Source organism: Mizuhopecten yessoensis, unplaced genomic scaffold (genome assembly GCF_002113885.1).
Source record: "Mizuhopecten yessoensis strain PY_sf001 unplaced genomic scaffold, ASM211388v2 scaffold11017, whole genome shotgun sequence".
NCBI classification, from domain to species: Eukaryota; Metazoa; Mollusca; class Bivalvia; order Pectinida; family Pectinidae; genus Mizuhopecten; species Mizuhopecten yessoensis.
The window spans coordinates 298893-315489 of record NW_018408837.1 but is presented as its reverse complement, the minus strand read 5'-3'; the positions used below and the strand labels follow the sequence as shown (position 1 = coordinate 315489).

General features: G+C 33.8%; 1 protein-coding gene across 1 annotated transcript; it reads left to right on the top strand.

Moving 5' to 3' along the window:
- The first annotated feature begins 1778 nt into the window (after nt 1-1778).
- LOC110464660 (transient receptor potential cation channel subfamily M member 5-like) lies at nt 1779-15485 on the top strand. The gene is made up of 16 exons (XM_021519997.1): nt 1779-1837; nt 2953-3044; nt 3291-3443; nt 3976-4044; nt 4572-4754; nt 5848-5948; nt 6505-6730; nt 7387-7485; nt 8130-8158; nt 8445-8511; nt 9591-9719; nt 10261-10497; nt 10815-10989; nt 11249-11408; nt 12590-12795; nt 13797-15485. Exons 1-16 carry the CDS (start codon nt 1792-1794, stop codon nt 13898-13900), a joined length of 2076 nt encoding a protein of 691 aa, XP_021375672.1. The 5' UTR covers nt 1779-1791; the 3' UTR covers nt 13901-15485.
- Nucleotides 15486-16597: the final 1112 nt, after the last annotated feature.

Genomic DNA, 16597 nt, shown 5'->3' with positions numbered 1-16597 from the left:
GGCGGAAGTGATTGTGGAATAATGAAAGAGGTTGGTGAGGCGATCCGTGACGCCAATTTCCTGACAGCAAACTCCGTGGTTGCCTTAGGAATTGCGACATTTGGCGTGGTTGCATATCGTGAAGACTTAAGAGAAGCAATTGGCAATGATAAAGTGTATCGTACACCTAAAGAGACAAATTCAAATGGAAATGAAACGTGTTTGGACCCAAATCATACTCATTTTCTTCTGGTGGATGATGGAACACCTCAGCAATTCGGGAAGGAGATATTATTTAGAGCCGGAATCGAAAAAGCAGTTTCAAATTTGAGAACTTCAGGAAAAGGTAAATTATAATAATATACTTTTTTGAGAATTCTTGCTATTGATACAAGTACGTATCATAACTAGCTCATTGATGTCTTTACATGGCGTATGATAGTGCAGAAAAGCAAATAAAGGAAGAACTTATTAAAGCAAAACAGTCTGTTGATAAAAATAAGTCAAACCAAATAAACACATTTCTGTCAGTTATGGTCATATCGTCCATTGTAAGATCAGCATTTTGACAAATGTTTTGCAAGGAAAATAAATTGCAATATATTTATTTTAAGGATCTGTTTACCTGTAAAGGAATAATACATTTTGATTTTATTATCAAACATCGTTTTGAGTTTCAATTTGCATTCAAATAAAATCAATTAAGGTCAATTTGTTTCCTATAGAGGCTATGGTTCCTGTCGTTCTATTGGTTGTTGAGGGAGGACCCAACACAATTAAAACTGTGAAGGAGGCCGTTGACAACGACATACCAACAGTGCTTATTAAGGTAATACAAAAATGATTAAGAAAATGAAAACAAAAAATAAAAAGAATCAACGCTTGCGTGAGATCTTGATTGTTCGATGGTTTATAAAATCTAATGGAGGGGTATTCAAGTATTCGACACCCTTCTTCAGGGTTTTTTTTTGTCAGTTTTCTAAACATGGTCGTTAATAATTTAGGCACACAGTGAACTATGAATATATCATTTTGGAAAACACCATTATTAAGATTAATACATTATTTGTATTTTCAACATGTTATAATATCTTTTTCGAAAAAGGTGAAAAAGGAAGGATTTGGATAATAATATTGCTATTATTGTAGGGTTCTGGAAAAGCTGCTGACGTATTGGTTTTAGCTTGTGAATGTGCAGGGAAAGAGAAAGCAGAGAAGTAATATTACTTCACTCATTACAGCATTTATATCAAAATGACGATGCGACAAGTTAAATGTTTTTTAAGATGTTGTTGGGTTTGTTTGTATCTGTTTTTGTATCCGGAAACATATCATATCACTTGTTAGACATAATGAACATAAGCAATGATATCTAATACCAGTGACGACATTATGTCGGATTTTGTCTTGCAGATAAATTACAAAAACAACTTATAGACAATGACTGGATATTTCACAATACCTAATATATCAGGAACGTTGAATATGTCATGTCGTATACAATCTTCATAATAAATAAATGTTATTTGCTGAACTTTTCACTTTTTCCAGACAGTATATCTATAGTTCGACAAAGTCATATGCGAACATTTATTTTGAAATTGGATAGATTTATCAAAAGGAGATGTCATAATCGTACCTTATATCTATGATAACGCATGTGTTTATCAATATTTTTAATCTTTAAGATTAAGATGGGAAATGGAGTTCAGAAAATTAACTGGCGTAACCGAAGAGCATAGAGCTGCTGTGCACGCATGCATCGAGAAGAGACATTTGATCAAAATATTTGATATGACGGACACCTCAAATATGCCAAATGATATGAGTGATGTTATCTTAATGGCTCTGCAGGACGGTAGGTCAATAAAATTCAAACATGATTCGTAGTACATTTAATATTATATTGAGTATTTATCACTCTCCAGAATCCAAACTATTCTAACTACATGTATACTGAAATTAAGAAATCTTTTTAAGGCTAACTTTGCGAAAAATGTCTATGTATTCCTTATGCCACTTTATGGATAAAATGCATATAGAAGTAATGAATATTGCATGGCATGTTATCAGTTTCACAGGTTTACGATTCTTACCTGTATGACAGTATTGAAATGGGAAGTTATGTAAAGTGCTTTTTAAAATATACAATAAACAAAATATATGGTTTTGATCCACCATAAATAGACCACGTATTCTAATTAATCGAAGTCCGAAATGAAGTTTTTTTTTAAAATTGTGATTGCCAATATCAATTTTCTTATTCAAATGAACTTTGATCTCACAAATTTACCTAATAAAAGTTACCGACAAGTCGAACTTAACTACTCCTATATATCTGTTTTGTTATACACACTGATTGTAAATATATGTGGTAAACGCCATTATATGAATTTGGTATATTTTAGGTTGTTTAGCTTCATTCATTTTATAACAAATATGAATCAAGTTTTTGAGAATTTACAAGGATATTCATCACTCTTATTAGTTCGGTTGTAAGCGCACAAGTGATTTAAATGTGGGAGAAAACCGCTACCCTGTAAAAACACACCTTGTCCGGCATAAATATATATCTTAATAATTTAAAAGTTACATATACACCTTCCACCTTTTATCTGTCATTTAAGAATATTGTGATACTGTGAAATCGCTAATTTTCATGGGTTTTCGTTAGTTCCCTTCATCCACGAATTTGTAGGTCCAGGAAGGAAGTAATTTTAGGTTTGACATAAAGCTATTCTACGTATGACCGGATACTCTTAAACCACACATTCTTGTACCCATGATACAGGATGTTGTTGAGACGCCTAGATATTGGGCCTCGCGGAAATATCTGATTTCACAGTATTTTGTCATTCCTGCCTTTAGATTTTAAACAAGAAGAATTGAACCTGCATCTTGCTATTTATATGTATTATTTTTCATGTTAATATTAATATGTAGACTTTTATTATCAATTATGTTTTTCAACAGTGAAGCGGGAAAACAAGGACCTTAGTCAGCTGAAGCTTGCATTATACTGGAACAGAATCGACACTGCCAGTGATATCATGCAAAACATAAGCGTAAGTCTAAACATTATGTTTATATACTGTCTGTCTGTCTGTCTGTCTGTCTGATTTCACAGACAGATATTATTGAATGATTTGGAAAGACTTTCTGCTGCATTTTATTCTCAAAGAAATAATCTTAAAACAGTTTCCGATGACTACCCTGCCTAATATTACAGTTACAGAAAATTCAAGGAACAATTTCAAAGACAGATATTACTGTATGTTTTGTAAAAACTGTCTGCTGTAACATATTTGTAGAGAGAGAATCTCAAAACCGTTTTCGATGACAACGAGATGATAACATCTGCTCTGGTGTTGGATAGATGTGACTTCATGGATATCTTTCTCGTAAAAGGCAAGGACATGACAAGCTATTTGACGAAGGAAATGCTCCAAAAACTGTATCTTGAGGTTGGTAATTTAGAATGTTCAATGAATATTTAAATGTTATTTTTGGTCACATACATTTTGTATTATGTTTATGTATCTGAATATGTCTTTAAGTCGTAAATCACCGAATTTTGTACTGATCTTTATTTGAAGATCTATGCATATAGGATTTAGCTATTAAAGTAATCGTCGATGGAATTAATAATCCCGCGAAAATACAATGATTTACATTATTAATATAGTAATGATCACATTTCCTATAAAAATATAATATTTCCATAAAACTTCGATATAATGCCCATTATTTTATTTGTCACCTTGTTTGCTGCCAACATATTTCAATGTCTCTTTTTCTCGTTTTCTGAAGAATTCCTTTATACAGTTACCTCAATTATAGCCAAACCCCTTTCTAACGCCAAAACGTTTCATGTCAAATGATGGCAGTATAACGTGTTTTACTGAATTTAAAATAACACTTGCAAACTCTTTTATGTATTTTTATATATGAGTAGTAAATATCACTTAAAGTAAATCAAATATACTTTATCCACAGATTCCAAGTGACGGTGTTCTGAGAACCATTTTGTCGAAAGCTCGGATAATAACCGATTTAGGAAAAGATGTGAGTATGAGAAAGTGTAAACGCCTACAATTATGGATCACGAACAGTATGTTTTCCAAACTTTATATAAAATATTTGGCCTTGGAATAACTCTAATCATAAATAAACACATTTATATATCTATACGAAAAAGTAAATCTTAAGCAATTATAATATTCAAAACGGGTTTTCCATTTAATTGCAAGCATTCTTTCATATCATCCGTTGATTAGTGAACTAAACTTCGTTACACTGCCACAGTTTGTACCGCTTTATAGATATTGACATTATTTAAGACGTCGATGTGGCGGTACACGTCTGATAGTTTGGCTTGGTAAACTGTGAACCATGTTAAAAGCAAATGAAACGTGGGTAATTGTGTATTATGTGATATTTGAACGTTATGAAAAAATATTTCTATATATCGTGGGGAATTTAACTTGTATAGGTAAAGGAACGTTGAAACACGCTTGAGGTAAGCGCAAACACAATTGAAAGGAAGCTTTTACATTGATATTTCACTGTATATTTTTTTGTTCTACTCACAGGAAACATGTTTGGAGAATATTGGAAAATTAATCACACATCTTCTCGGACAATTTTATGACGTCCACCCTACATATACAAAATCAGCAGACGTGGCATCAGACAACCCATTTCTACACTTGTTTCTATGGTGTGTCTTGTCAAACAGACAGGAGATGGCAAAGCGTTTTTGGAAATATGGAAAGGTAACTGTTTAGACTGTTTTCGATCATCCAACAACTTTTTCCAATACATTAATGTAACTCATATAAATCCGTTGTACAATTGACGTAAGACATGTATAAAAGCTTGTGTTGTTACGTTACAACTCTTCTTTAATTCCATACACAATTCCTCAAATGCTCCAATCCTTTTGTACTGTTTTCCTTTTATACTGCTTTAAATATTTACGCGTGATTCCATAGTGATTTTGCGGAACTCCGTACACTAATATGTAGTACAACGCACCAAAATTAGCGTGCGCACATCGTGCACACACCGTATGCACATCGTCCACACGTGGTGCGCACAACTGTGCGATTTAACAATCGTTCGCCCCGTTGTGCTCGGCAAAAGTTTGCGATTTGGTAGAATTGGTTGATCAATTTTACGGAATACAAAAAAATCGGAATCCTCGAATGGAATGAGGAACACTGTATATATAAATTCCCATTAAATTAATTAGGATTATGTTAAATTTTACCATGCGTATAATACAGCTTTACAGTAACCGTTTGCCTGTCAGGAACGGGTTTAGCTCCCTGGAAACAGAACGGGAAATAACTTTTGAATGATTCACCGCAGTTTTACCCAACCTGTGCCCGACAAAGAGAGCTGATATGTGATACCGTATGACCGTTATGAAAACACAACTGGACGTTAAGTATTTGTTATTTTCATTGGTTTTTTACTATTGCTCCGCTTCACCTGGATTTTCTCGACATGGCGATTTACGTTAGTGCCCCGAGTGTGGAAAACTATGGTCCTGGTACAGACCGTGTCAATATGTGTTATTTTACATGTGTCGATTTGGGTCGTTTAAAAAACACCGAAAACACCATTTCTAAATTTTAGATAATATAAATAGAAAGATCAGCTTATAGATGTAGCTAGAATATAGCAATGTTTTTAAAAACAAGTTGATATGTTTAAACACGAAGCCTTTTACATTGTTAAGCTATTTCTCAATTTACACCAACCACGATTGTCATCGCACAACGTTCGGCCATCGTCTGCAAAAATCTGCGCAAGCAATAACTTCCAGATTTTTATGATATCATTCCGCTTTATGTTATTTAGGACCAAGTCGCCTCCGCTTTAGTCGCTTACGGTTTGTTGAAGAAAATGGCGTTTGTGATTGACAACAAAGACTTGGAAGCGTCATTGAACGACAATGCAGAGTAAGTCTGAAGTAATTTATACTGATTTATACTTTTTTACGACTTATCAAGAATTTGAAAGAGATATTGTGATATAATGAAATAAATGACCGTTTCAAGTTGCAGATGAAATCGATGCTATATTTTGCGTGTACACTACACGATATCGCTCAACAGAGTTTGATTTGTAATAAATCAATGAGCACCAGTTTTAGAGGTTGTATAGAGCTCGTTCACAATATTTGTTCATGGCGTGCGTGTGAACGGAGATTAATTGGTTACTTATTGTTAATGTGAGAATATTCACGTATTGAAATGTTCGTATTGTAACCCTTAAAATTGATCGCGTTGCAGAAATATTAGCGTTGGCGATCTATATCAATTATAAATAAATGGTCTTCTGTGGATATTTTCGCGCTTATTCACCCAATGCGAAAGACGCAAATGTTTCCACACTTTAATAATTTCTATTTGTGCAGTATTATTAAGGTCTTAAATGTTGAAGCAGTGCTTTATTTATTTTTGATTTGCCTCAAAACAAATATAATAATTATCTATAAGACCATTTTTTTGACAGTGAATTTTGCCAGCTTGCACAAACAATGTTGACCAAGTGTAAAGAATCAAATGAACAGAAGACTATGGACATGCTGGCGACACGAATGGAGGATTGGGGTAATGCGACATGCAGAAAGATCGCATGGATAACCGAAAACAAGAGTTTTGTCACCCATCCTTTCTTCCAATCAGTGTTGAGTAAAGAGTGGATGGGCGAGTTGTCTCTAATCAATCGATGGACAGGGGTGAGGATGCTACTTATTTATAACATTTTTGCCAGTGAAATATCGGATTCTATCAATTTGATAAAACTTATGTCTTTCACACTGTGACAAATATCACCAATTATCGTCAATGATAATACTTCAACAGTGTCGTTTAGTACTTTGTATAACGTTTATAACACTCATAGATCTACTATGTTATTTTGACTGTCAGTAAGCCTAGTGATTAATTCGGACAAACACAAATTAAAACTGAAAGACTACTAAGTGTCTGTGAATGGCACTTTTGTTATCTTTCGTCAAGTTTATAATGCAAAAATTAAGAGTGAAACCAAATCTTATAACATTAATCTAAATTTCAGCACAAATGTCAGAGGAGTTGATTAATGGTAGGCTGGTATGAAAATTCATGATTCACAAGAAGATGTTTCTAATTTGAATGTAGATTATCCAAATATCCCAATTCATTTGGACTTTTTTCTTAAACACAAAAAAGGAACTTAAGATTTTACCATGTTCTATGCCATGTTATGAGCTACATAACAATTGCTGTGGAGATGACAATACACTGACCAGAGATTAATTTGTTATAGGGCAATGAAAGAGGTTTGCATAGTATAGCATCCAATATATATTATTATAAAACTAATGGGTCCTTACATTTATATATGATACAGCTAACAATACCTCTGTGCGTTGTGCCACCAATGCAACTATTAATACCGTGCCTCATCAGATTCAAGATAGATGATGAGAACGAGCAAAGACAAAACAAGGTCAGTAAAGTGAAATAATCTATCTTGCTTACGACCAAGTTGTGTATTTAATTATGCAAATGATAAACAAAGACATACTGGATACTGGGAAATTTTCGCTGGATGTTGTAAGCTTATCAAATTCCAGGCAATGCGATATTGATCATCTCGGAATGTTTTTTTTATAAAATCCAACAACTTCAAATCACAAGGTGGTGTTTAGCAACTGTACGAGAAAATATGATGCTATTGTAACGCAATATGGTTCACGTATTACCCATTTTATTAAAAATTGGCTCAATCTGTAAAAGAAGTTATATGGTTAATATGGTAAACTGTCCATTTCGGTTTTGTCAGTGCATGATAAACATGATCCAAAAATTGTCAATTCTTTGCAGATTTGAAAATACATGCAAACATATATACTGTATACTGGGAAAATTTTGCCCATTGAAATTTTCGCTTGTCGCCTATGAAAGCAATTTTCGCTATTTTTATTAGTCTGATTACTTTTATTCGCTATGATGATAAATTCGCCTTCATTACTGGGTCGAGGAAATAAATAAAACTGCAGCGATAAAACTGAAGCTAGAATTGTATAAACTCGTTGTATATTCTCTTATTTAGTGTTTGGGTCTTATCTATTTCATAATTGCAACGGAAAGGCATCCACCAGTCCATGCTGTTCTGGAAGGTAAATATATTAAGCTTATTTTGCAATGGACCAGCTTTTGATACGATAAACTATTACGCGTTAAAGCGTTAAGCTAATTTCATACGGCTCACAAAACGTTATCATGGTATTAAAATTTTGGCAAACAACTAGTTCGATTATTGAGGATTAATATACTGTATGATAATATGATGAAATAATAAAATAACGGAAACCCGCTAGACATGTTCATTGGCACTATGGATTGTCAGTAAAAAGTTTGATATGCATAGATTTATTTATTTTTGTGTGATTATATTTGTTTTAGATCAACCTACTGTGGCAAGATTATAAGTTTCTACAAGGCACCCGTAGTGAAGTTCGTGGGGAACTCTGTAAGTATTCTTCATGTAGTTTTGTTATATTGCAATGTACATTTGATAAAATATTACTTAATGCAAACAATGTTTGAGCTGTATGATACGATTTAGATATTTGTTTTCTTTCTTGAATAGGCAACTCTTTCTTTCACCCTACAGAGGCGTTTCACCCGTTTTAGTCGGAAATGATGAGCTTGTTACTCCGTAGGGTTATATAGCCTTAAGTAAAATAGCATTGTCCAAATTGTGAAAAAATTGAACGGCAATTGTGACGTGTTGAAAGGTGAATGGCGATATTTACACGCTAAAAGTGCCTTTAGTTATACTTAAGCTAGACTACTGAAATCATAGAAAAAATAAACAATTCCTTTTTTGAGAGTTAAACAGAAATCACCAATTTGGAAGTGATTATTTGTTTGTTAGACATTCAAACAAATCACCCCTCCGATTGGAGATTATTTCTGTCACACCCTAAACGTAAGAGAAGATTCTTTTGATCTCTTTGATACTTAAATGTCTTCTTATGAATATTAGTTATGATTTCTTTAATTTGCTTCATATATCAAAATACACATTGAGGACTTTTACCATTAAAGATATGAAGCAAACTAAGTGCATATTCATATGTGGATATTAACGACTTTTATATGTGTGACACGAAGGTCAATTTGTTTTTCATTGTTTTCATACGTGTGCCTTGCTGTTTCGTTGCCATTAGATTGGTTCTCGCTAAAAGGTCGTAACATTACTTAGATTGGACTTAGATTTACATGGCTGGTGTCATCGATAAAGAAGCTAACATACTGTGATTCTGTGTGAGTTACACTTACAATAGACCTACTGCATCACTGTCCAGGAGCGTAAGAGACAACCTATGTTGAACAGCTACATAACCATGTGTTTCCTACCATATATTCTGTCAAGGGGAACCCAAACTATATCTTAGCTGGTGTGAGGACGTAATACCATGAACGAAACAAACTGTTCCTTTTTTTCATGTTTTTTTCTTCAACTATCCAATTGCTAAATGGCAAAATATAAAATGACGGCATGTTCTTAAATGAAATGAAAAACATGTGTGATTGACATTTCAGATGATCTATGTAGCATTTCTTATGCTATTTGCCTATACCCTTCTGTCCCGATTCGGCACAACTTTAACTGCCTTTGAAGTCGCATTGGTAGTATGTGTGTCCATTTTGTTTTTTGACGAAATACTCCAGGTGAGTCATTTCATCATATTCGGGCTTGTTCGTGCATGGTGAGCACTTGACCTTAATATCATGATGTAGGTGAGAACATTTTTATAAATTCAAAGTTACAAGCATTTCTAAGGATAATGTATCATAACAAATCAGTGTAACTTAAAAGTGTATACCATTTTTATGTTGTAATAATTCGTCATTTATAAATGGATGATAATTTACAATACGCAATGCTGTGTTCCGGGAAACTTTTCTCGGTCAATCATTCGCCCTTGACTGGTAAAATTCATCTCCACCTTGTATTCATTTCGTCCTTCACATGTAATTACTTTATTTGATAAACTGTGTACTAGTATTTGGTGTCATGATGAACTCACCCTCATGAAGGACGAAAAAAGCGGAAACTTAACTGCAGCGAAATCTTTCCGGTATGCAGATGTTCATTTATTACTATTTTGAGATAATTCCGCTTATTACCATGTATTTACCGCGTATTTTTGTTACATCTTGATACCAAGATACACGATATATTTGCATTTGTATGCATATGTCTTTGCAGTTGAAGTCAACGGGTCCTGAAATATATTTTCAAGATAAATGGACTTATTTCGACATTTCTAGAGTCATCCTCTTCGTTTGTGGGTTTTGCTTGTTCCTGCTAGAACCGAGGGTTGTTTCACCGGGACTTGGACGCATGACATGTTCCTTCTCATTTATAAGTCTGTGTCTAAGTCTGATTGGACTGTTTTCATTTCATGAGAAAATTGGACCACAGCTGCAGATGATAACGAAAATGGTGAGAATAGTTATATACACACATCACCCTCCTGCTCCTACTTCTTCGTCTTCTTNCCCCCCCCCGCCCATGCAGTTATTGCCCTTTTATACCACAAGAACGAATTATCTCTGATTCTGTTGGAGCAATGACAATGATACTTAATGTGTATTGATAATAGCTGATAATATCTTTGACATACTTTCTATTCGAGTTTTTTCAATGTGGCGTTGTTATGGAGAAAAGGGGGACTTGAGTAAGCAATTGGCTTAAGGCTACAGATTGTTTTTAGTTTTACCTCTTCAATTTTCAAAGTTATCGCCTTTGTTTGGTTTTAGTTCTTTGACCTGCTTTCCTTTTTGGCGATTCTGTCGGTTTGCGTGATAACGTATGCCATAGCAGCTTATGCCAACCTATACCCTGCCTCAAGGATTGATGGGGATCTTGTCTTCAATCTACTCCGCATCCCGTATTGGAATCTGTATGGGGAACTGAATCTGGAAGTCCTTGAACGTAAGAAAAGCATTCTAACTAATATGACAAATTTGTTTATATAGTTATATTATTCCTTGTTAGTGTAATTTCTTGTTATGAATTACAGTATTTTTCAATTTATTTTTCACTTAACTTTGCAATTAAATTTACATTTAGATTTATTTCTATAACGCCCTCTTTGACATATTAGTACATATGTTTTTTCTTAATTAAAATATCAAAAATTTGCTCACGAAGTTGAATCAATGTTCTCAAAATTAATAACAACCTTTTGAAGTCAAAGAGCCGGACTGCACCTTCGACCGATTCCTCTACGAGAATGGTACCCTTCCTCGTTGTCCCACGACGATCGGAACTTACTTGGTACCTTTACTTATGGGAATATATATGATGTTTGCAAGCATCTTACTACTAAATCTGCTCATCGCAATGTTTAGGTAGGTATTTGTTTTCTTATCATCTATATACTACTTTATACCACCTAACGGTAGCATGATAATTTCATTATCACGGGTTGTCAGTATGAGATTACTTAAGAAGAAGTTGATAACGAGTTGAAAACAAAAGGGAACAACTTGAGAACGGATTTCCCCATTTCCCGGTATTTGACAACGTATGTTCTCAAAAAAAGGACGTCTACTCTCGCCAAGTGAGGGCCTTAGTCGGAAAATAGCATCCATACAAAAGTAAACCGAGTAAGAAAATATTCCCTCATAAACAAATCAATATAAAGTAACGAAACAATCTTGAGAGAACAACACCATTTTAACTTAAGTATACATATGGAAATGCTAATGACGATAAGATTGTTTCAAAAATAATTGTTCTACATCCTTTTAAGGTTCATGGTATTCCTCCGCGCAATTTTTTTTTATTTGTTTACGTTTGTCACCAACCGAAGGTTTTCAGATCGATGACCATTTCGCATATAAGTCATTTGGAAAATACGGTGTTTAGTTAACTTTTTATGAACGTAGAAATATATAAGGTAGTATTGCAGTGTATTTAGATGATAAAGACAGTATCACATACTATTTAAGGGTATGTCGTTAGCATACTTTTCTCATCGCTCGCACGTGGATAAACTCTCGAGTCCACCAGCGGTGGCCTGTCGATTTTATCCACGTACTCGCAATGCGAATTAGTACACTGTGTTTTTAGGGTTTGTCTCAACACTCGCACGTGGCTCGCCCTGAAAACACAGTGTAATAATCGTTAATTAGCAATACTGAAGAAAGTATTTTTGCATGTTGGTTTGGCCGACTAATCGGAGGACGGACATTTTTGTTTTTTTACAAAAAAATCTCATTGTGTCTTACTAAATTCGGGTGTAATATTTTCACATGGAAAGTATTAATAATAAATATATTAAATGAAAAATAGCGAATATTTGTACTTTGGCAGTATTCAACATAGTTGTTTTTGATTCGATAAGATTCTCTTTAAAAAAATATTGTAAAAACCGATTTGTTGCTAAAAATTGCGTTATAAAGGTTGCATGTTACATTTGCATCTTTACAAACGTGCAATAAAAACGCCTAACATATTTATTAAACAAATTACCAAGTCGTTATGCTACCCCTATTATGTTTTGTATGTTTTCCTCCTTTCTTTTCAGTAACTCGTATGCGAAAGTACAAGCTGAAACACATCTGCACTGGTGCTATCAGCGATTCACACTCATTCACGAATGCTCTAGCCGTCCGCGGATGCCTCTGCCGTTCATACTTATATCAAAACTGTTTACAATGGTTTGCTGCTGCTGGCCCTGCAAGAAATGTAGAAGAAGTAGGAAGGATGATTACGAAGCAGCTCCCCGCACTGGTGAGTTGTATTTATATTATTTATTTATTTATTAATTATCTGTGTTGTACAATCTCTAAAAAAAATAAAAAAATAAAAAAAAAATAAAAAAACGAACATAAAGTTAACGCTCATATTTTATGCGTACATTGCTGTGCGCAAAATCATACATTAATAGCTTATTCGATAGTGCGCTAATATTCGAATGCGCTAAAATAAGAACGTTTACAGTAATATGTGATTGATATTCACGCTTGACCGCATTCCCCTTCTATAACATTATATTTCGCTTCCGTATCCTTTTCTTCTTTTTAATTTATTTCTGGGCCCAGTTGTTCAAAAAGTGATAAGCTTAATCATTGTTTAACGACATTTTTCAATCTCTCATTATTTGGTCAATATACAAAGTAAAGCCTATGTGTTTTGCATGTACTTTACTCTGATGTGATATAATGGAAAAGTTTAACTCAGTGAATGGTTGCGTTTTAAAGATACACCAAAAATCAAATTTGCGCTGATTAAGCTAATCACCATTTGAACAACTGGACACTGGTTGTCGTTCTTATGTGCTTACGGGGATTCTCTCTTCTGCTTACGGGGGAACTCTAAATGATGATAATCAGTTCAAAACTTTAGAAGATAGTGATGGGGGAATAGTGTAAAAATTACTTTTTTTTTCTAAGCCGTAATATTTGGACCTTACTGATAGGCACTTATTTTTCTATAAGAATTATATTCGTGTCAACCTTTTAACAAAGTATTTGCGTTGATTTGAACACGCAAAAGATACAATAACACATTTCTTATATTAGTGTGTAGGTGGAACAAATCGCCCCCATGTACATTATTTTTTTTCTTCGATAACTACTTTATGTCGTATCCAAGAGCGTTTTAAATCTCCATATAGCTCATTATGTTCGTTCCTCGTGTATTAAAAATCTGAATGATTTTTTAACGTTTTTGTGTTCGCTTTAATGTAACAAAGTAATATATCTTTATTTATATCTTATGTATATACACAGATCCAGTGAATGACAAGAAATGCAACTCTCTGGTTTTGTGGGAGAAGGCGGTGGCAAATGAATTCATGCATGGAATCTACAAAGGGAGAACAGCACAGTTGTAATATACAAACAGACAAACTTAGCTATAACGTGTGACAACCATAATATAATCTACTTGGTCATTACGATTGCATTCATGTCTTACGATCAAATATTAATTTTTAGTAAAATCTATTTTATCATTTCTTTTAACACTGAGGCTTTTATTTAAAAAAAGTCAACTTTTTGCAATCTATTATTTATACTTTTGTAGGTTTTATGTAAAGATTCGTCTAGTTGCTGTTTATCAAAATGGACTTCGAAAGCAACAAATTTCCTCATCTAACTCATATGCATGTTATATAAGATTCATCAAGTTATTTCTTTTTTAACAAAGTGGTCTCTATCTCGAAAAAGCAATGTTTTTTAAACTTCTTATTTATGCATGTACATATGTTGATTTTCTGTAAAGACTCATCAAATTAAATGTTCTTAACACAGTGGCTTTTACCTCGAAGACAAGTCAATTTCTTCAAACCTAGGATTAAAACATATATTACTTTTATATAAAGACTCGTCAAATATATCTTTTTCAACAAAAGTAAGCTTGTACCAGGATGTAGAGAACCTTCCTACGAAGAGCGTCTGAAAGAACTACAGCTACCGCAGAATGAGAGGGGATTTAATAACAGTTTTTAAAATAATTATCAATCTATTTCATGAAAGAGTCATTTTCACTTTTTTTACCTCGATATAAATAGCAGAACACGAGGTCATAAGCACAAAATGTACACAAATTGATGCAACACGGAGTTAAGGAGAAACTGATACACATTTAGAGTAGTAAATGAAAAGACTTTTTATTAAACGTAATTTCATTTATTTCGATAAAAATAAGTTTCTTGATACTTCCTCATTCATTTATATACGTAACCAGTTTAAAATATCTATATCGGGGCATGCTATTTGCATCCTAAAATAGTTGCTCAAATGATAAGTTTATAATATGATACACACTGAACTGTTCTAGGCTGTTAGGCATATGCTAAATGGTTGTAACATATTGTCAATGCGTAAACGTTTTTTAAGGAGTAATTTTACGAACCGGAAATTCGAATATATTTGAAACCGGAAGTAGGTTGTTAACCTCTTGTATAGTTCGAGTGATGAGGACCATGCAGTTTGGGTCATTAAAACTTATATATACTTCCTTTCTCACGGTTCGCGTCACGGACTCTTCTCAACCGGCTCAGACTCTTCGTGGAGACAGTCACGCCACGACAGGGATGTGGAAGGGCCTGGACACTTCATTCACATTTAATGTAATAAATGTGTGGAATAAAATACCTGTACATATTGTTAAAGTTCAAACAATTAGGGAGTTTGGAGGTTTAGTGTAAAAACAATTAACAGAAACAATATATGATATGTGAAACAGAGAATCATCGTGCTTATATATTTATAATCTTGTTATTGACACTCCGACAGACTATTTTGTTAAATATTTGTTGAACCTATAGGCTTTAAGTCTTCGTCAATTATTATTCAATTAAATACAATTACATTTATACGTATGTAGGTTTTATGTAAAGCCTCATCAAATTTGTCTTCTTTTTAACGAAATGTTTTTTTATTTCAATAAAACAGGAAGTTTTCTGATACTTCTGCATATACGTGTGTTGCTTATGTGTTCAGACTCGTCAAATTTGTCTTTTTTTGAACGAAATTCTGCTTATGTCGAAAAAAATAAGTTTCCTCAAATTTCTTCATATAGTTGTACATATGTTGGTTTTATATAAGAACTGATCGACTTTCTTTTTAACAAAGTGATCAGTATTTCAAGCTTTGTATGTAGATATTAATGACCGTAAATATTTTAAAATATCTTTATCAGAGCATGTTATTTGACACATTTATAATAAACAAAAAGGAAGCAAAACAAAATGTACTACGATTGGATTGCCTGCCAATGGGAGGACCTTTGGATGGTCGGAATTGGAAAGTGAACCGCTACGGACGCTTGTATAGTCACACCTATAGTAATATACTTATGGAATAGGTGTATAGTATATTTTTTTTAAATAATCAATATATTTTATTGACGAATAGTGCCATCATACTTTTGTTCATGTTTTTTTGTCTAGTCGAAATTCTTTGCGTCGTCAAAGTGAAGAAATGTTCAAAATTTAATCAAAATGGAACGAAAAACGAAGTCAGAATAATTTAATGAAGGAAATGTGAACACATATAACTCAGTGGGAAAATAATGGAACGTTACGTAAAAACCTTATTGCGCGTCACTGAAGATCTGACGTCATCTTACTGTTACTTCCTTCCTGACACATCCTTTGGGGTTTCAAAGAGATACTACTACCGTGGTTGATGGAGATGTCTTCATATTCTCTCCAGTACTAGTACAACCTGTGTATGTAGGACCCTTAATGGCCCGATGTCTACCCTACATGGAGATCAATCACTCCAATACTTGTACAACCTGTGAATGTTGGCCCCTTACTGACCCGATGTCTACGCTACATGGACATTAAATCATTTCAATACTAGGACAACCTGTGTATGTAGGACCCTTGATGGCCCGATGTCTACCCTACATGGAGATCAATCACTCCAATACTTGTTCAACCTGTGAATGTTGGCCCCTTAATGCCCCGATGTCTACACTACATGGCCATTAAATCATTTCAATACTAGTACACCCTGTGTATGTAGGCCCCATAATGACCCGATGTCTACACTACATGGACATAAAATCACTCCAGTAC